General features: G+C 35.0%; 3 protein-coding genes across 10 annotated transcripts; 2 read left to right on the plus strand and 1 right to left on the minus strand.

Annotated features, from left to right (window-relative positions):
• Positions 1-1,584: 1,584 nt before the first annotated feature.
• On the minus strand, positions 1,585-3,767 carry LOC122279560 (zinc finger A20 and AN1 domain-containing stress-associated protein 8-like). 2 transcript variants are annotated; one of them, XM_043090260.1, is made up of 2 exons: positions 3,613-3,767; positions 1,585-2,470 (listed from the first exon to the last, which is right to left on the minus strand). In XM_043090260.1, the coding sequence occupies exon 2, from the start codon at positions 2,452-2,454 to the stop codon at positions 1,936-1,938; it is 519 nt and encodes a 172-aa protein (XP_042946194.1). In that variant the 5' UTR covers positions 2,455-2,470; positions 3,613-3,767; the 3' UTR covers positions 1,585-1,935. The 2 variants fall into 2 exon arrangements, with proteins under 2 accessions (XP_042946194.1, XP_042946193.1); XM_043090259.1 differs by having other exon boundaries at positions 1,585-2,486; positions 3,613-3,749.
• A 5,209-nt stretch (positions 3,768-8,976) lies between these two features.
• On the plus strand, positions 8,977-11,802 carry LOC122279557 (chaperone protein dnaJ 6). Its single transcript, XM_043090255.1, has 8 exons — positions 8,977-9,287; positions 9,665-9,763; positions 9,846-9,947; positions 10,322-10,381; positions 10,476-10,582; positions 10,655-10,737; positions 11,255-11,342; positions 11,446-11,802. Exons 1-8 carry the CDS (start codon positions 9,162-9,164, stop codon positions 11,654-11,656), a joined length of 876 nt encoding a protein of 291 aa, XP_042946189.1. The 5' UTR covers positions 8,977-9,161; the 3' UTR covers positions 11,657-11,802.
• A 1,443-nt stretch (positions 11,803-13,245) lies between these two features.
• LOC122279551 (serine/threonine-protein kinase Nek6-like) lies at positions 13,246-18,497 on the plus strand. Of its 7 annotated transcripts, XM_043090239.1 has the most exons (16): positions 13,246-13,383; positions 13,530-13,670; positions 14,046-14,114; positions 14,289-14,422; positions 14,683-14,749; positions 15,084-15,149; positions 15,285-15,331; positions 15,481-15,526; positions 15,616-15,696; positions 15,773-15,815; positions 15,928-15,977; positions 16,239-16,320; positions 16,413-16,462; positions 16,579-16,652; positions 16,736-16,787; positions 16,871-18,497. In XM_043090239.1, exons 4-16 carry the CDS (start codon positions 14,304-14,306, stop codon positions 18,152-18,154), a joined length of 2,061 nt encoding a protein of 686 aa, XP_042946173.1. In that variant the 5' UTR covers positions 13,246-13,383; positions 13,530-13,670; positions 14,046-14,114; positions 14,289-14,303; the 3' UTR covers positions 18,155-18,497. The 7 variants fall into 7 exon arrangements, with proteins under 7 accessions (XP_042946173.1, XP_042946176.1, XP_042946178.1 ...); XM_043090242.1 differs by having other exon boundaries at positions 13,308-13,728; XM_043090244.1 differs by having other exon boundaries at positions 13,308-13,670; positions 14,058-14,114.
• The last annotated feature ends 1,080 nt before the right edge of the window (positions 18,498-19,577 follow it).

Consider the following 19,577-nt stretch of genomic DNA (forward strand, 5'->3'; position numbering starts at 1 on the left):
CTTTAAGATTACCAAAATAGATGCTAATAGAATCTTGATTTTGAGATAAATTAGCTAAATCTTATTTGAGTTAGAAAATTCAAGGACCTGAGCAAAACGATCTTGAAGTTCCAACCACAAGGTTCGAGAATCATCAACTAAAGACAAGCTGGATTTCACAACGGAACTTACGGAATTCTACAACCAGAAGACAACTAAATCATTGCATCTCTCTCAAGCTTCGAACAAGAGATCTGATGGAACAATGGGTTTAAGCAATATGTCATTGATAAACCCAGTTTATTCTTCACAAGAAGAGCTCGACTAATAGCAAGTGACCACCTGATATAGTTATTAGCTATTAGAAGGTCAGAAACCAAGGCAGCAACTGGATTATCGCCATTCTCAATTTAGAATAGGTTGAAAGGGTCTAAGAACTGAGATATCGATTTGGAAAAGATTTTTCATGAGAAGATTTGTTAGTAGCGTCGTCATCTAGATTTTCCATCAGATTGATAGGGCTCTGGTACCATGTAACAAAAGGAATTGGAAAGGGAAAACACAGAGGAAGAAGAATTTGCATAGGAAAAGTTCCTTGTGTATTATATGACCATTAAGCAATGAAACAGTGCGTGTATATGTAAAATAATGAAAGAATACTCTAACTAACTCTATCTAGGAAAAGACAGTAATGCCCCTCTATATACAACTCAGCAAATAAAAGACAAAAAATTAACAAAATTACAAAAGAGAATGCCAGCAACAGAATTGACAAAATTCTTGTGATCGCAACTTCCTTTCCTTTATTGGTGTGCTGCTCTGATTCATTCTCCAATTTAATAAAATACACATTAATCCATATAAAAATAAAAATAAAAACAATGAAATGTGAGGAACTACCTTAGATGATCAATTGTCTGATTCTTCCAAAACATTGCACCACCCAAAACCAGAACTTTTCTAAACCCACTAGCTGAGGAACTCCAAAACCAAGTGCCAAAACTTTTTTTCATTAGAAAAGTTTCAAGGCTTCCTTTACCCTAGAATTACCAATATTCTTTTTTTTTTTAAATCCATGACGTTCGGCCTACCTTACATGCACCTCGACTAATCTCACTATATCCTGAAATTAACTACTAGGTTAACTTTCAATGCCCCTGAAGAGACTCGAACTGGTGACTATTGGAAAGTAAATCTAAGACCTGACCAACTGAACTACCCCTCAAGGTTTAGAATTACCAATATTCACACCTACAACTATGGATTTTTCTAAGTCTAAACACAACCATACAAATGTTTTACTAGCCTTCTTGGTTTCGTTATGAATAAAACAGAATCCATAAGTTGCTGACAAACAACTTTCAACTTAGCCTTATCCATCACCATCGTTTTACAGAGTCACAACTAAACCAACATGGCTCCTCGAGATATTCTATGTAACAGAGAATATAATTTCTGATGGGAAAAAAATCGACACTCGTTGCCCCAGGTAGTTTAATAAACCTGAGACACAACTAAGCCCCCAAGTAAATATAAACACAATGAAAATCATCCAAGATTCAAAGACATGGTTTTGAACCCAAGAAGAGTATCATACCTGTAGGGTTATTGAAAGAAATGCCCATAACATTGCATACATGCATGAACAAGATAATACCAATTTTTCAAGTACTTCTGGAAAGAAACGCAGCCAACCGAGATTTCACATTACAGGTTAACCCCAAATATGTCTATCAAACCAGCACAAATAAAGACTTTCACACCGGAGCCAAGAATGGTGCCCTCACCATTAAACAAGGAGTAAGACTTCTACAGATGTCCTCACTATCATGACTTGAATCATTTTTCTCCGTGGAGGACGCGTACAAGACAAGCAGCCAACTTATATAGAGACACGTAGATAGAGAAAGAAGCATCACACTTCAGGACATAAATCTTCACTTCAAACTAGTGGTCCTAAATTTTATCAAGCTTTTCGGCCTTCACAACAGGGTTGGCTTTTGCAATAGCATCCCGAGCATTTGACCTATAATCAAAGGGGCAGTCATGCTTATCAGAATAGCGATGAATTGCACAAAACAGGTTTCCACACTTGCAATTAAAGCCGGTTAAACCAACACGCTTTCGACATGTCACGCATCTACTTGGGCCCTCTTTAATAGGCATCTGAAGGGAGTTGCTTGAGGATGAATCAGTCGACGTTTCTATTGAAAGGATCTGTCTCTCCACTGGTCCAGATTGTGCATTCACCGCATCCATAATGACAGGCTCCTTTCCATTACTGCTAGAGCTGCCATTCACTATGCTTCCTATTGATGATGCCGCAAGGTTGGCCTGCTCCTGCTTCAGGAACACGTCCTTGTAGCATTTGGAACACATATTCATTGTCGCAGCCCTTCCAAAGAAACCACAGTTATTAATGCAAAGAATGGGGCGTTCAGGAGCTTGGCATCCTGTCTCATCATGAGAATCCATCTTCTTCTCTCGTTTCCTGCAAGAAAAGTTAACTTGAAATCCACAAATGCAAATCAGATGCAAGAATGAGAGAACCATTATCCCACCATATGGTAATCCATATTACCCAGGAAGAGAAGTATATACTTCAGAGACCCACAAGGCCATGCATACATGAGTACAAGCAAACAAATGAGCAAGTCCAGGTAGTCACCAATCAGGGAAGCAAAAAGAAAGGGATACAACTCGCACAAATCTTATCAATTTCCTTACAACTTGTACTATGAGATATGTGTCAGGGCTGCATACGGAACAAATAAAAGCAGTGAATAGTGGAGAAACGTTAACTTTCCAAATAAGAGTAAGACTTGGCAGGAGTTCAAAGTCACTTCAAACAGCAAGAAAATGCAAAAAATGCAGAAACACCAGTTTTTTTTCCTTTTTTTTCAGGGGGGTCATCTCTCTAGCATCCCCACAAAACATTTCACGCAGACTCTACATGGATGAACATCGTCAGCTCTCATATAAATCAAACCAAGTCTAGCAAAATCATGAGCTTTCTTGAACGATACTCTAATAAAGCCAGCCTGTATGAAACAATCAGCATAGAATTTTACCCGGTTCAACATACAGAAACATCAAAATTTCCTTAATATAACGATTTCGACAAACGCCAACCAAATTAAAAATATTACTAAATAAACAGAAAAAACCCTAACTCTTCTCCCAAACATTTACCCATCACATAAAAATTGTTTTTATAAATTGCTAAAACATTTTTTTACCAAACCCAATTAGCCCAAACTCAAAAAGAATCACCTTGCTTAAAAAGTAAAACTAGTCACCTTCATAATTTTTTTTTTAAAAAAAAGAAGAAGAAAGAAAACAAAATATAGTCACCTTCATAATATAACAGACGTTCGCACAGACGGGAAAGGAAACCGTAAAACCGATAAAGAAACATATCAAAAAACGCCTCGTCTGTTTGGTTTCGCCGATCTCGGTGCATAAAATCTAACTAGATGATTACTACAAGAAACGTTTTTCTTTTTTATTTAAAACTGAAAATAAAATATATAATCCCAATCGGCCATAAATTTCAAAAACCAACCAGAGAGGACATTAATTTGAAAAGAAAAAAAAGAAAGAGAGAGAGAAAGAGAGCGATAAAATTCTTACCCTGGATCGATCAGATAATTGAACGAAAATCGGAAAAATGAAGACCAGAAGAGAGAGAGAAGGAGAGACACAGAGAGAGAGAGAGAGAGAGTAAAAGCGTTAACAAGGCTGTCTTTCTCTGTTTGCGTATTTAATTTAAAAAACCTCTCCTTAAAAAAAAAAAAAAAAAACTCTCCTTTTCTCTGCCAACAAACGGACGCTCTCCGCTGAGTCAGTGGCGCGGGATTCATTGCCCTTCCGACAACCTTTTATTTACTGTTTTACCATTTTCCTTCGCAACGCCTCATTTGTTTAAACTGGGCTGGGCTTAACACTTCGGCTTGTGTGTGTAAGAGTAATGTTGTTTTCAATTATAAAGTACGACGTTGTATAATTATTTTAAAAATATATGTTTTATTTTAAAAAATTAATTAATTTTTTATAATAATCCTGTATTTATTTATTTTTTTAAATAAATTATGTTATGCTTAATAGAGATGTAACTGGTCCAGTTTTAGATAAAATTTTTGATTGAACCGGTATGCACTAATTTTATATTTTTCAAAACCAATTATGTACCCGTTACCCTCCTAAACTAATATTCCAATTTTATTGATTTTCGGTCTAATTTGGTCCGGTTCTCTAATTTTAATGTACTATATCATATATTATATATTATATATTATAGTATATTGTATTATAAACTTTAGTAATAATATATTATAGTATATTATATTATATATTATTGTGATATATATTATAATTGTATTATAGACTATAGTAATATAATGTAGTATATTATAGTATATAATATTTTAGTGGTAATATATTATAGTATATTATATTATAGACTATAGTGATATATATTATAATTGTGTTATAGACTATAGTGATATATTATAATATATAATATAATGATATATTACAGTATATTATAATATATAATGATATAGTATTAGTATAATTATTAATATGCACTGTATAATATTATTATAACTATTAATACAATAAACAAAATGATATAATATTTTAAAATTTAATATTATATTAATTAGTAATTTATCATATAATACAAAACTATTTTATATATAATTATATATTATATTATAATTATATTTAAAAATTATATATAATGGAAAAAACTAATATATATATATATGAACTGCTCCGGTCCAGTCCAGTTTTAAAAAAAAAAAAGATCGACACTGAACCGATTTTAACTGGTTTTAAGAAAAATAAAACCGATACCGAACCGAATTAAACTCAGGACTGGATCGGACATTTTTTTACACTCCTAATGCTTGTGTACTTCATAACTGCAAATATCATTGCTATATAGTTAAAGACTTTAAAACTATATTTTTGAATGAGTAAGTCTATATACAGTACTAAAGTCGCAAGTCCTTGACAATCTTTTTGAAAATAGTGGGGTCCACCACTATTAAAAAATTAGTTTTTTTAATGCAAATCTCATATTTATTCACTTTTTATAAAAAGATTACACGGCATTTATGCACTATACAACTATAAATATCATTTCTCTTTTTGAATAGACTACTTAAAATCTTGTATAACAACTTTGTTTAGAAAATATATATACCATTTATCACTATTGTGAATTGTAGGTTTTTATTTATTTTTATTTCAAACATTTTTTAAAAAATAAAAAAATACATCACTTTACTAATAGTTATTTATTTAACCATTAAAAATAAAAATAAAAGCAATATTAACATACAAAATAAAACTTATATGACTCACGAGCTACTTGTAATGTTTTGAATGAATTTCTTTTTGTTACAAAAATTATTGTAATATTATAATTTATTTCAATGTATACATGCTAACGCTTAAATATAATAGTTATTGCACCCAAATATATATTAATTCTTTATTTCAATGTACACATGCTAACCCTTAAATATAATTTATGTTATGGTTATACTCAATATTGTACACTTGGGATCAGCCGGATATAATTCATCAATTTCTCAATTCCCAAAGCATACTTATAGTGTATTCTTCCTTGATAAATCTGATCTGCCATCTTTGTATAGAATCAAGTAACCTGTTTTGTTTAGATTTTTTTTTTTTTTCAGTATTATAATGTTTATATAGAATTTAAATACTTTAGATTAAATACTTGTATAGATAATAGTTTATATTTTCTCATAAAAACATGTTGTTGCAATTTTTGTAACTTTATGTCTGGTTTGGACATTTGATGTTTGACTATCTTAGAATTAAGTGAATAATAATAAAATTGTTTGATTTAAGATATGTTATTGGGTTTTATAATTATGTGATATTTTATTTGAATAGTAATGAAATGAATATATTTTTAGGCGAAAAACTTGAGGCCGGATGGATGTGAAATGAATTTTCACACCAGTTATTAAAAAACAACCACGTAAGGAGAGTAAAAAGAAAGAAGATGCATCCGCATGTATGGAAGAAATGCTCTCCCTCCCCCAAGCTCATATCCAAGCCGAAGCTAGGGCAATCTCTCCATCTCCTTCTTTCTCTTCCTCTCCCTCCCCCATCTGTGATTCAAAGAAGCCAAAAAAAATTAAAAAATTCACTATTCCTTCCTTTCACATAGTGTGAGATTGGGAGGGTATTTTCTTGAAGGTGAGTACGAGGTAGATGAAGATGGGAGGGAGAGAACCAAGGAGAGGGAGAGCATTTCTTCATACACGTGGCTGCATCTTCTTTCTTTTTACTCTCCCAAGGTGGCTATTTTTTATTGGTTGATGTGAAAATTTGTTTTACACTCATCCGGCCTCAAATTTTTCTATATTTTTAATATTATTTGTATTTTAAAGTTTGAAAAATTATATTAATTTTTGTGTTTTATTTTAAAATTTATAAAAGTTGTATTAATTTTTATGTTTAGATAATGATTATGTAATGATTAAATAAAAAAATTTTAAATCTAAAAATATTTTATATTTACAATATTTTGAAATGAATTATGAGAAATTTTAAAAATTTTATATCTCTCTATATCCAAAAATTCGCTTATGTATTTTTTTTTATAAATAATATCCCTATGTCAAAAGTAAAGAAAATCAATAAGGTCCAGTATGAATATAAGAAGTATTTCATTTCATCTCATTATTATAATTTTTCTAAATTCCTACGTAAAATATAATAAATAATTTAACTTTTTTAAATCTCAAAATAATAATAATATTAAAAAAAATTTAATAATATTTTATTAAACTTTCAACTTTCATTTCAATTCACTATCCAAACAACTTCTATATTTAACTAACATCTCATTCAAATGTTGTGAATTCACTTTTAAAAAAACTAATAACTAATAAATAGTGACAATCAAAATAATAACATGATTGCGAAACAAAAATACAATATTTAAGATTAACATAAGCAATCAAATTTTGTCGTTCTTAAAGATATGTGCTTACATAATAAAAATGTTAATTTTAGTGGTCGTTAATAATAATAATAAATATTAGTGAAATTAATAGAACAAAAATTTAAATAATATTTCAAAGTTTTAAGATTTGTTACGCATACATAGCCACAGGTTACACATAAAGGAACTATACAAAATTAATTCTATAAATTAATGTAATATTATTTGATGTGTTAGATTTATTTTATAATAAAAATAATTTTATAATATAACAAAACTTGTTCATTTTCACAAAATATCTCATATTATTTAAGAATAGTGCTATATATATTTATAATTTTACTTATATTTTTACTTACAAAACTCATTTTATTAGTTTTATTTTAAAATTCAAATTTTAAATTTTAAATTTCATGATTTTTAGCATATCAATTACTGACATGACATGTAAAGAAGTAAGTTTTTTGTAAATATTTATTAAGTATATTTAACATTTTCCATTACTTAATCATTATAACTTTTTAAAATTTATATAAAAATAATAATAATTTAATTTTTCAAATCTTAATATAAAAATAATAATATTTTATTTAACTTTTAACTTTAATCTTAACTATAAAAATAAACGACTCGGATATATTTAAATTGAGAACATCTTATTTTATTATTATAATTTTTTAAAATTTTTATATAAAATATAATAAATAAGTTTTTTAAAATTTTAAATAATAATAATATTTTATTTAACTTTTATTTCCTATATAAAACCTTCTCCTTTTTATCTTCCTATTTAAGACAGCACCAAATAATCTCGTATTTCTCGAAAGGGTAGTGATAGAATTACCACTCTATTACAACCTATTTACCACTCATGTGTATTTTAAATTTTTTTTATTTTTATTTTATTTTATTTAATTATTTTTTAATATTCTTAATTATTAAAAAAAATTTTAAAAAAATATAATTTTATTAATACTCACTAGGGGTGGGCAGCGGGGCCCCGTTACCCACTGCCCCGCCCCGTTCGCCCCGCCCCTACATAGGGTGGGGCCGGGCATCCGCACCGTCAGGGCGCCCCCCGGCCCGTATGGTGTAACCCCAGCGGAGGCGGGGGACAGGGACGGACCCCCCCCGGTCCGTTTTTCCCCCACCCCGTTCTGTCTCCCCATTACCTCAGGTCCTCAACCAGAAACCTGATTCGAGGTGCTCCAAAATTTCTCACGATTTCCAAGAAAAATCATCGACACTGGCTTCGACATTTGTAACACTTCACTCACTCTCACACACACGCTACCTCTCTACGACTCCGGCCCCGAAATGGACCAGTCAACCCGCCTGCACTCCCAGGCTCGCCGTCGATCATGGTGTTGCCCGTTCACGGTCCCGCCTTCTAGCCCCGAAAGTATAATGATGATCTCAGTCAAAGTGGTAAAACTTACCAAATCTCCAGCGACCTTGAACCAACGCAATCTGGGGGTTGTGGACGAGGAAAGGGATGGCTCGCCGGAGATAGTCGGGCTCAGGACGGAAATCAGCGTCGAAAATGGCTACGTACTCACAGTGTTTGACGTAGCTTCTCTTCAGACCTTCTTTGAGTGCCCCGGCCTTGTACCCTACCCTGTTCTCTCTGATTTGATACGTTATGTTTATGCCTTTGCTTGCCCATCTCTGGCATTCCACTTCCACAATTTTTGGGAGAGTATGTGGGGATTTTGGACCGGGGGGCCGAACAGATTGCCCCCCCACCCCGTACTCCGTCATGCGGGACGGGGTGCCCCGCCCCCGCACACCGGGGGCGGGGGACGGAGGGGATTTTCCCCATCCGCCCCATGCGGGGGGGGGGCGAGGGGCGGGGGGGGCTACTCCGCACCGTATGGTGCGGGTAGCACCCCTAATACTCACTACTTTAATCATTAAATAAAAAAAAAAATTAAACATAAAAAATATTATAAATAAATTATAATTGAGTAGTAATAATATCATTTTCTTTATCGAAGACCCAAAACAGATGGTGACGGCGGGAAGAGGGTTAAAGCAAGGCGGGAAGTGGCGGGAACGAATTGGGGCTGGCCAAAACACGAAAATACCACCCACGAAATCGTACCTTCAAATGCCAAACCCTCTCCTAGCCTCGCTTGTCATTTCCACGCACAAATAAGTTCCTACTTTCGTATTTCTGTAGTCTTCGATGGCGAAGAGGAAGAAATCTAGGGTTTTCAAGGAAGAAGAAGAAGAAGAAGAAGTACTAGAAGATGGACAAGCTCACCAAGAAAATCTCAATCGGCCGTCAACTCACGGCAAGAGCCTTTACGAGGTACCCCGAAATTCTACTCAATTTCAAAAATATGTTTGCTTAAGAAAGGTATTTTTCCGAGTTGTTTTGCCCTAGATGGGAATTTAGGTTTTCTGGGTGTTGCTCTATTGCGCTTCCTATAAATGTTTTTGGTGATGTTTATATTGTTCCATGGCCCCCCCTTAGATACATGTAGGTCCGCCACTGATTGCTCCGAACATTCTGATTTTCGCATGCCTGGTGCAGTTCGGCTCATGGATGGCCTCATTGTTTCGAGTTCTCTGTAGCCGTGTTTGATTTATTGTTCCCCACTTTCTTGGTCTTGTTCCTTGTTGTTTTAAATTTATATCAGTTTGAAGTGGAGCAAGTTATATCAAATTATGACCTGCTGTTTGTAGGTTCTTGGTGTGGAGAAGACAGCATCTCAGCAGGAGATAAAGAAAGCGTACTATAAGTTGGCATTGAGACTCCATCCTGATAAAAATCCTGGTGATGAGGTAACAGGGGATTTTACTAGGTAACAAGATTTTTCAACTTGAAGGATTCTGTATTTCTAACCTCTTATTTTACTTCTTATAGGAGGCTAAAGAGAAGTTTCAGCAGTTGCAAAAAGTGATATCAATTCTTGGGGATGAGGAGAAAAGAGCACTCTATGATCAGACTGGATGTGTTGATGATGCCGTGAGTGACTATCAAAATGTTTAATTTTAGTTTAAGTTAATCTAATCAAGGGCTTTTGAATGCCCATGGGATATGACTATTCTACTTGCTTCAGATTTTGGAAGTCATAAATTACTACTTTATAATTCATTAAATATTGTTGTTCATTGCAACAAACTGTGGACACAAGACTGTTGGAAAATGACAGAATTGTGTAAATAATGACATTCCTTAAGATTAAGTTAATGAAACACAAAAACTCTTATCCTGATTTCCATGAGCTTTAAACATTACATTTGATTTGCTTTGTAAAACAAAATGAATGGTTTTAGCTTTCAAGTCAATCCCAAATTCTTTTTACATCAGCGTGTCTCATTTGTTCTTTTTGATGTCAGGACCTTGCTGGGGAAGTTGTTCAGAATCTGCACGAGTTTTTCAGAACAATGTACAAAAAGGTTACATCAATGTTATCTGGCTAATATCTTTAGTGTTGTCAGATGGATTTCATTAATGTGATAGTATTTTAAGCCATTAGATGCGTAACTGCAGGTCACTGAGGCAGATATTGAAGAGTTTGAAGCAAACTATAGGGGATCTGACTCAGAGAAGAAAGATTTAATTAATCTGTATGAGGAATGCAAGGGTAACATGAACAGGTAAAAGATCAATGTTTTAGCATCTTTAATGAAGACTTGCCAGTTTGGTGTCTAAAGTTCTTTCCTCTACAGACTCTTCTGTTCAATGCTTTGTTCAGATCCTAAGCTTGATTCACACCGTTATAAGGACATTCTTGATGAGGCTATAGCTGCAGGTAAGAATTTATAGTTACTTCCCTATCAAAAAAAAACAAAAAAGAATATCTAGTTAGTATTTCTCTCTCACTGAGGTAGGGTTTGTTAGGAAATTGTGTGTTCTACACTTTGCAAGAGGTCGAAATTTGGGATCTGAACTCAGTCCTGCTTTGCAAGTTGAAAATTAATGATTCATGCTTTATAGTTGATTGTTATCTACACATATCTACTATACAGTAGTAGGTTAGCCAATAGATAAATGATATTTGCATTTATACGGCGTGTAAGTTCCGTGTACTCTCTTTGAAAAATGTAAATAAATTTGGAACTTACATGATTTTTTTTTTTCAAAGGCGAACTCCACTTTTTTTCGAAAGGAGTATGTGAAATTTTTATATTTTAAAACTGTATCTAGCATTACACTGGCCAATATTGCCCATGAATTATTGATCAGTATTAAGATCAAATGCAGTGTACCTTTATACTTTTAAGGCATGCTTGATCATTTTGAGTGAGGCTAACTTCTGGCATGTCTAGGAGAACTGAAAGCTACCAAAGCCTATCAGAAATGGGGGAAGCAAGTGTCTAAGATGAAACCACCTACCAGTCCTTTGAGGAGGGAGAAGTAAGTATTATACTGCTGGAATATTTTGCCATTTTTGTCAAAAGACTTCGACCAGAACTTGGATGACATAAGAAGTTTGATGTGCTCAAACCGTTTTTTACAGATCAAATAAAGAGTCAGGGGCAGACTTATACGCCCTAATATCTCGTCGCGGAAGTGAGAGAAAAGACCGTTTTGATTCCATGTTCTCATCTCTGGTGTCTAAATATGGTGGGAGTAGTAATGCTGTTTCAGAACCCACGGAAGAAGAGTTCGAGGCTGTGCAGAAAAGGCTTGAAAGCCGTAGGACCTCCAAGAGTTCAAGGCGGAAGTAACTGCCTCACTCGAATTCTGTACTGTGAATTGGATGTGTACAAATTTTTATTTTGCTGACAGATACGCTGCAATTGTCTTAACGATTTAAATGATGCTGAGAACTGTGTGGGTGTGAGCCATCTTCTATCTGACACGACTTCACCCATTTTCCTTGGGCCGCTTGAGTTTGGTTTCCAAATGGGAAAAAAAGAAATCTAGTAATTAAGGATACGTAGTGAATTAAGGATGTCCGGTTTTTTTCTTGGTGGATGGATGTCCAACGGTCCCATATTGGTGTGATGTCTTTATTGGTGAGAGAAATAAGGGGCGTGATGAATGATTGATAATGATAATTGTATGACTGTTGAAATTGGTAGTTACTGGTCATCATTCCAAGGCTGGTAGCCCGAACTACCACGCTACTCCCGTCCAAGTATTTCCTTCCAATGCGGCGAAAACGTGGAACAAATCTTGTTTTCTTTGCTGGGTTTCTTTTGATTGGGGCTCCTCGTTCCAAGTCCAAATCGAGTGCCGGCGGTAATCGGTTCGTGAGAGTGGTTTGGCCTCCAGCTGTAGGCAAACGTCTCATCCAAAGTCCAGACCTCACCCATGCCTCGGTGCTAGGGAAAGTGCGTTCCTTTATTTATTCTAAAAAAGAAAACAAAAATCCTATTTTTTTTAATTTTTTTAATTATATATATATTATGGGTTGACGAAAAAAAAAAAAAAAAAGATTTTGTTACATACAGTCGGCGTGCGGTTGGGTGTACAGAATGAATAAAAAAAATTATAAATTTTTTTTTTATATTCAGGGAGACCTACATGAATAAAAAAAAGTTATAAAAATAAATTTTTTTTTTATATAGGTCTCGTATTAATTCATTTTTTTACAGTCAATTGCACACCTATTACATCTGCCGACTGCAAAAAATATTTTTAAAAAAAAAAAAACTACTTGATGACCTTTATTATTAATTTTTATATTTTAAGATTTTCTGGTGGGTCTGTGAAGTGGATATTCTAGTATGAATTTAAAAATAATGTAATTATTACTCTTTAATTATACTTGTTGATATAATAATATTATATTTTAACAATTTAAATGGATGATTGCCTCAAATGTGACAAATAAGACTGAATGTAACTAAAATGAGATGAATAACCACATATCTGAATATTCTCTTCTTTAAACCGTCAATTTAGTCCGTCCCTTTCCTACAGCTACGGTTTACTTTAGGGTAAAAAAAAAAAATGATTTACATGCAGATTTTTGTTAGATGCAACGGCAATCTTGGTGAAAAATGATACGACGAGGATTCTTTTGTACCTTGGTATGGCTTTTCGTATCGGGGCAGACTGCATAAATATCAAGCAAGATTTTTTTGTTGTTGTGTCTTTTAGCAATAATAGCATGACATCTAGCTAAAGAAACCCCGTAGAGAAGAAAAGAGCAAGCGTCGGCCATTTGCAAAAGGAATACAATAGCATACAACACATTTTCCACGTCTTCACCAAAACCGTCAGTCACATACGGTACTGACGACGTTATACCCATCACTTTGTGGTCTACCATGAAAGCGAAGATGGCATTTTTCCCCCCATTTATAAATTATAGTCTCATAAATTCCTTAATTTAAGGTACAGAACAGCTGTTAATTGTACCCAACCCCACACAGCAAGAAGATATTGTTCAGCAAGCCTTTTAGCTGAGGATTTGGCCGCCTACTTGGAATTGATTCCCTTATTGGTACTGTTGCCCACCTGATTTCATTGGGGATTGGTTTCGGCCCACCATGTTTACACCCAAAAATGCATCTCCTAAACCTTTTGAATCAACTTTTCATTTTTTTGAAAAATAAATAAATAAAATTTGACCCCCGAATACCCGTGCAGGGTAGCACTGCTGGTCAGTGTGAAACGTTGTGGAGGACCCTATCTGTAAGCCAAGTCCAAAGTCGAGTGAGATTTTCGAGTTACAAGGACGGTGACAACACACCTGCATGCTCGGGGGGAAAACATTCTCTAGTAGTGTGGGTGCGCTTTCTGATCCCATGAATCTGTGAATGCAAGCAACAAAACCTTTGCTTTTTTTGTAGGTTTTCTGTATCTGTCACTTTAACGTTTGGCTTTCATGCTCTCTCTCTCTCTCTTCTTACCTTTTAATTTGTGGTAGGTAATCAGCTATTTTCAGTCGTGTATTATTTTTAAGTTGAAATGTTGCATTAATTAAGCTTGTCTTTCCACATCTCTCCCAACTTTTTTGGTAAGTGATCAACTTTTTAATTATCATATTAGTGGTAGATGACTTTAATTGCGTTTTCCCTTCCTCCTCTCTCTTCTCTGACAAGGTGGTGTTATATCATCATTATGGAGTGTAGCTTTACTGATTTTTATGTCTCTTAACTATAGGATTCCTTGCAGTTTCTGGAACTTCAATAGTCGCAAGAAGCTCAGAAGATTTTTTTCTGTGTAACCAAGGTACAAACTCACATCTGCCTTCGATCTCTTTTCTGGGTTTATTTTGGGGGTAATTCAACTTCTATTTGTCTTTCAATTATGTATCTTTGATGCCTGAAATGGCTACAAATTCAGTAGATATAACTAGTTGGATCTGTCTCTGGAGTTGGACTTACTGAACTACTTAACTTTCAGCTTCTGAAGCTCCACATGGAGACCGGCAATGGTGATACAAAGTCAACGTTGGAGGACTACGAAGTGATAGAGCAGATAGGAAGAGGAGCATTTGGCGCTGCGTTTCTGGTTCTCCATAAGATCGAGAAAAGGAAGTAAGAACAATTTTCTGATCAACTTCGTTTCTTTGTCAACGCAACAGTTCTTCAATTCCGTGGTTCTTATCTATAGGATCGTCAATTGCTAAAAATTCCTTTCTAATGACTGAATATGATGGTATCATAGTTCATATCCAGGGAGTTAACTTCCTCCCAAGAGGGGAAAAAATTAAAAATTCAAGATTTCCAGTCAGAACAAAAAGAAGGGTTAGTTTGTGTTTTTAACTTCCATCTTCTTAATTATTTTCTTTGTCTAGGTATGTGTTGAAGAAGATTCGCTTGGCTAAACAAACGGAGAAGTTCAAACGTACTGCACATCAGGAGGTCAATATACACAACATTTACACTAAAATTTTCTGATAGTCGATGAAAGGATTGGGTTGTAATGTGCTTCTTACTAGACTACCCCACACGGGTTTTATACTTTTCATTTCTTTGGTCCTCTGGGCAATGCGGCTTAATATGTCTTTCCTCTATTTTTGGAGTTGATCATAGGAAGTAAACCTCCATATTTGTATATTCTTTGTCCGTCAATTATACAAGAAGTATACTCTATACTCAAACTCCCATGCATGGTGCCAAGCAGGCTTTATCGACTGAAATTCTCATTAAAATAACTTGCCTCTCATGAAAGACAGTTCCTCTATTTCTGTTGCAGATGAACTTAATTGCGAAACTAAATAACCCATATGTTGTGGAGTACAAAGATGCTTGGGTAGACAAGGTGAATGTCATTTTTATTCCAAAATATCAGATAACTTCAACCTGACATGATAGGCCTACAATTTTGTAGAAATCTGTCGTTATTGTGATTATTTCAGACTTGGTTCATTCACGATCGTGAGTTTCTTGTTTGTAGGGAGACTGCATATGCATTGTAACTGGCTATTGTGAAGGAGGAGACATGTAAGCAACATCCATTTGTGTTTTAGCATTTTATACAGGTTTTGGGTGGTGTATCAGAATATGTTCTACTAAATAAATAATATGTTACAAATAGAAAAACAGTTAGAATCCTACCTGTGAATGATTAATGTTTTTCCCCTCTGGAGCAGGGCTGAAATTATAAAAAAAGCTAGAGGGAAATTTTTCCCGGAGGAGGTAATCAGCAAGATTTCATGATCTTTTAAGTTCTTTGTGGCTAGGCAATCTGCTCCTACACCTTATTGTTTATCTGTTCCATTTTTCAGAAGCTCTGCAAATGGCTGACCCAGTTGTTGCTAGCTGTGGACTACCTCCACTCGAATCGTGTACTTCACAGAGATCTGAAGGTATTATATAATATCCATCTTTGAAAATCAAAAGATCCTAATTTTGTATGCTAAAAGACACTTTATTGAATTCCAGTGTTCCAACATATTCCTTACAAAGGAGAATGACATCCGGCTTGGTACGAAGGCATAATCATTATTAATGGAGCAGACTTTTATTTCCCGCATCAGGTTTGGCTTCCATATATTCAAGTCTTCTAAATCAATGTATCTCTTACATGGACTGTACAGGTGACTTCGGACTTGCAAAACTACTCAACACAGAAGACCTTACTTCCTCGGTATGAACTTGTATATATATTTGGTGTGCTGATTTTTCACTTCTAGTCAATGTAGCAATCTACAATACTATCTTAAAACCCTATTACTGCTGCACACTGCTCTGCCCTAGTTTCCTGTATGTTTGTGATGCCTAAAATTCTAAACTGTCTTAAGGCCCTATACTGTAGCACAACGCCCTGCCCAAGTTTCACTGATGTTTGTCATCTATAGAACATCAACTATCACATGGTTATACTACGTGGCTTTGTGATTTTATATAGGTCGTTGGAACTCCCAACTACATGTGTCCTGAGCTCCTTACAGACATTCCTTATGGTTACAAATCTGATATATGGTCGCTTGGTAAGAATAGTGGAAGCATTGTTCTAATTTAACAAAGCTGTGGCCATGATCTTGACTCGGAGCCTAGGAATAACAGCTTGGTTATTTTTCAGGCTGCTGTATGTTTGAAATTGCTGCTCATCAACCAGCATTTAGAGCTCCTGTAAGTTTAAGCTTCAGCCACATGCACTGAAATAAATTATCAGCCTTAAATTTTTCCTTTGTACTCGATGAACATTTCATAAGTGAAACAGATCCATTAAGCACTCAATTTAACAGGACATGGCAGGACTCATCAATAAAATAAACAGATCCTCCATTTCTCCACTCCCAATTGTGTATTCCTCCACACTGTAAGTGACCGCCTAGTGGTATCTCATGAATATTGCATTCAATTTGCACATTTCAGTTGAAACAAAAGGCTTACATCTTACAGGAAACAAATTATCAAGAGTATGCTGCGGAAGAACCCAGAACATAGACCAACGGTGAGTTCAGGTCAACTACCCTGATTTCTGGTTCTATTTGAATACCGTGATCCATTTTTACCCGTGCATCTCTACAATTGTAGGCAGCAGAACTTTTGAGGCATCCACATTTACAACCATATCTCCTCCGTTGCTGTAATACATCTTCAATTTTTCTACCAATCAGGCCCATAGACAGTTCCAAGGAGAAGGGAACAAGAAAATCATTATCTAACAGACCTTGCAGTGGCAAAGACCACATAGAAAAAGAAGATGGAGCACCAAACGGGCTTGAAGGTATTCATCCATCTGAGAGTAATACTGATATGCAGCCAAGTAAATTGCCCATAAGTGATAAGCCAACAGTGACAGCTAGTGCAGAAGACAACCTTGAGACCAAGAAGGTAGATCCTACTAGCTATACAGTTGAAATATCCGCCAATATTTCAACAGATGAGTCAACTGGTTCTGAAGCACCTGTGTGCAATGGAGATGGTGAAGCAGATGTTGGAAATACACCTCAAAAGGGAAAACCCAACAATGAGATTAAATTGGAGAGAACACTGATTTGTCAGAATGAGGAAATGGAACAAACCAGTGAACATTTTAACCAATTGCAAGAGGTTGATATCAAGACTATGACCACAAAAGACGAAACATTTTACAACCAAATTCATAAAGAATCTGATGCAGAGGCCAAGTGTGCTAAACCAGGGAAACTTTGCAACCAAGTTCAAGAAGAAGCTGAAGCAGAGAGCAAGCTTGGTGAACCAGGGAATGAATTTCCCGATAACAAAGCTGAAGTAGAGGGCAAGTCTGATAAACCAGGGGATTGTGGAAAATTGACAATGTCCAATGCAGGATGCACTGGTATAGTTGGGTCCCTTGATGATGAAAGTTCATCTTCGGCCGGGGAGATTGTTGAACATAAACCTGATCTAGAATCCAGAACTATACCAACGATGGAAAGTGATGATGCATGCGCAGAAGGCTATAACATGGACTGCACCTTCTCTGAAAATAATGGCAAATTTCCATGTAAAGATAATGTAAGAGCAAAAACAGATAACCTAAGTTGTTCCATGCAGACCGAGAGAGATGATGCTCATGTACATAAACAGGCACCTAGTGATATCTCTTTAGTCAGTACAGTCACTGCAATCGGTGGTGATGAAAGCAAAAGTGAGTGGGATACTCCAAGCCAGCAAAGAGCTGATGCCCTGGAGTCTCTGCTTGAGTTATGTGCTCAGCTACTTAAGCAGGACAAACTTGATGAGCTTGCTGGTGTGCTAAGACCATTTGGAGAAGAAACTGTCTCATCGAGAGAAACAGCAATTTGGTTGACAAAGAGCCTCATGTCTGCCCAAAAACTTAATGGAGGAAACTAATTTTTAGAGGTGATTGGCAGAGCAGAACTTATTAATCACCATAAGAATATTTGAGTGAACGTGTTCAAATAATGTGTAAATCATTCGCATTGTTGTGTTGATTGAAGATAGAGGCTTGGAATAACATATAGCACAGATTGTCAACTTACTATTGTCTTTGATGAGAAGGAACAAAAAGTTTCCGACACCGGTAACATAAACCGGTCAGCAGTACTTGTCACTGACTACAGATCTTCATTGCATGCAAATGCATTGGACTGTTTATTGTATCATATTCTTTTGTTCGTTTGGAAGCATTTTTGCCTAAATATATTGGACTGTAGTTTGATTTTTTCGTCTAGAAGATTAGTTGTACTATCCATGTTACTATGACAAATCTTCTGGACAGCCATGTGCAAAGTGAATCTTCAACATCACTTATGGTTACATCACAATCGAATGTTACACATCCTCTTCTAATTTCATGTCAATTAATTCGACCATTACATCAAAACTGAAATTGACACTTCTGCTGCTAACTTAATTGCCATTAATTTGACGGTTCATCCATGCAGAGACATCATATAGTGTTGTTGCAAACTGTAAATGTATCAACTTGCAGCCAACAAGCTTGTCTCCTCAGCATCTCGACTTCCTCGACAGCAGCATGAATTGAAAATCAGGCTTGGCATGATTCAATGAATTAACATCATTGAGGTCCACTTAATTCGCATGGGATTCTGATAGAATATACCATTTTTGGTCCACACCATGATATCCACGGACGCATGAGGACTAAAATGGTCCCATTCAGTGTTTCCAAAGATTGCTACAGCGGGGTGAGTATATTTCTTCATTAAGAGTTCCTTCGGGTATATCCATATATATTTCCAGAGCATTGGTATTCGTCCTCGTCACCATATATATCCCTTTGCTGCTCATAATTGACTACAACAGGAGCCAGCGAAATATTATCATATGAGCCAAAGGAAAATTAGAAGAGTGCCAAATTATCGATTGACTTCAAAAAAAAGAAAAAGAAAAAGAAAAAGAACAGCTCCACTTTGTCTGGCAATAATGTGGGCTGTTTCTTAAAATTGTTTCTGCTGTAAAGTTATAAACCATTTATATTTTTGTTTTTTTCCTGTCAATGAGTTAAATGTGCAATGGAGCTCATGCCTATGAGTTTTGTTTTTCTTCGTTTTTCATTTGTTTGAAGACCTCCTGAGGACACAACACTAAGGGCTTGGACATAAAAGAGTAGAGAAGAGAGACAGAATTCTCAAAACTTTTGATAATTTCATTTTTAAACATAAATGACTTTTTTTTTAAAACTTTTTCATCTAATCATTAATTAATTATTATTTAAACACAAAAAATAATACAATTTTAACAAACTTCAAAAAAAATATATATTAAAAAATAATAATTAAATAATTTTTTT

Source organism: Carya illinoinensis, chromosome 10 (assembly GCF_018687715.1).
Source record: "Carya illinoinensis cultivar Pawnee chromosome 10, C.illinoinensisPawnee_v1, whole genome shotgun sequence".
Classification (NCBI taxonomy): Eukaryota; Viridiplantae; Streptophyta; class Magnoliopsida; order Fagales; family Juglandaceae; genus Carya; species Carya illinoinensis.

Coding starts and splice junctions, on each gene's coding strand:
- LOC122279560 (XM_043090260.1), bottom strand. CDS start 2,454: ATGGATTCTCATGATGAGACAGGATGCCAAGCTCCTGAACGCCCCATT.
- LOC122279551 (XM_043090239.1), top strand. CDS start 14,304: ATGGAGACCGGCAATGGTGATACAAAGTCAACGTTGGAGGACTACGAA. Junction 14,423..14,682: donor CATAAGATCGAGAAAAGGAA/GTAAGAACAATT, acceptor TTCTTTGTCTAG/GTATGTGTTGAAGAAGATTC. Junction 16,788..16,870: donor ACCCAGAACATAGACCAACG/GTGAGTTCAGGT, acceptor CTACAATTGTAG/GCAGCAGAACTTTTGAGGCA.
- LOC122279557 (XM_043090255.1), top strand. CDS start 9,162: ATGGCGAAGAGGAAGAAATCTAGGGTTTTCAAGGAAGAAGAAGAAGAA. Junction 9,764..9,845: donor ATAAAAATCCTGGTGATGAG/GTAACAGGGGAT, acceptor TACTTCTTATAG/GAGGCTAAAGAGAAGTTTCA. Junction 9,948..10,321: donor CTGGATGTGTTGATGATGCC/GTGAGTGACTAT, acceptor TTTTGATGTCAG/GACCTTGCTGGGGAAGTTGT.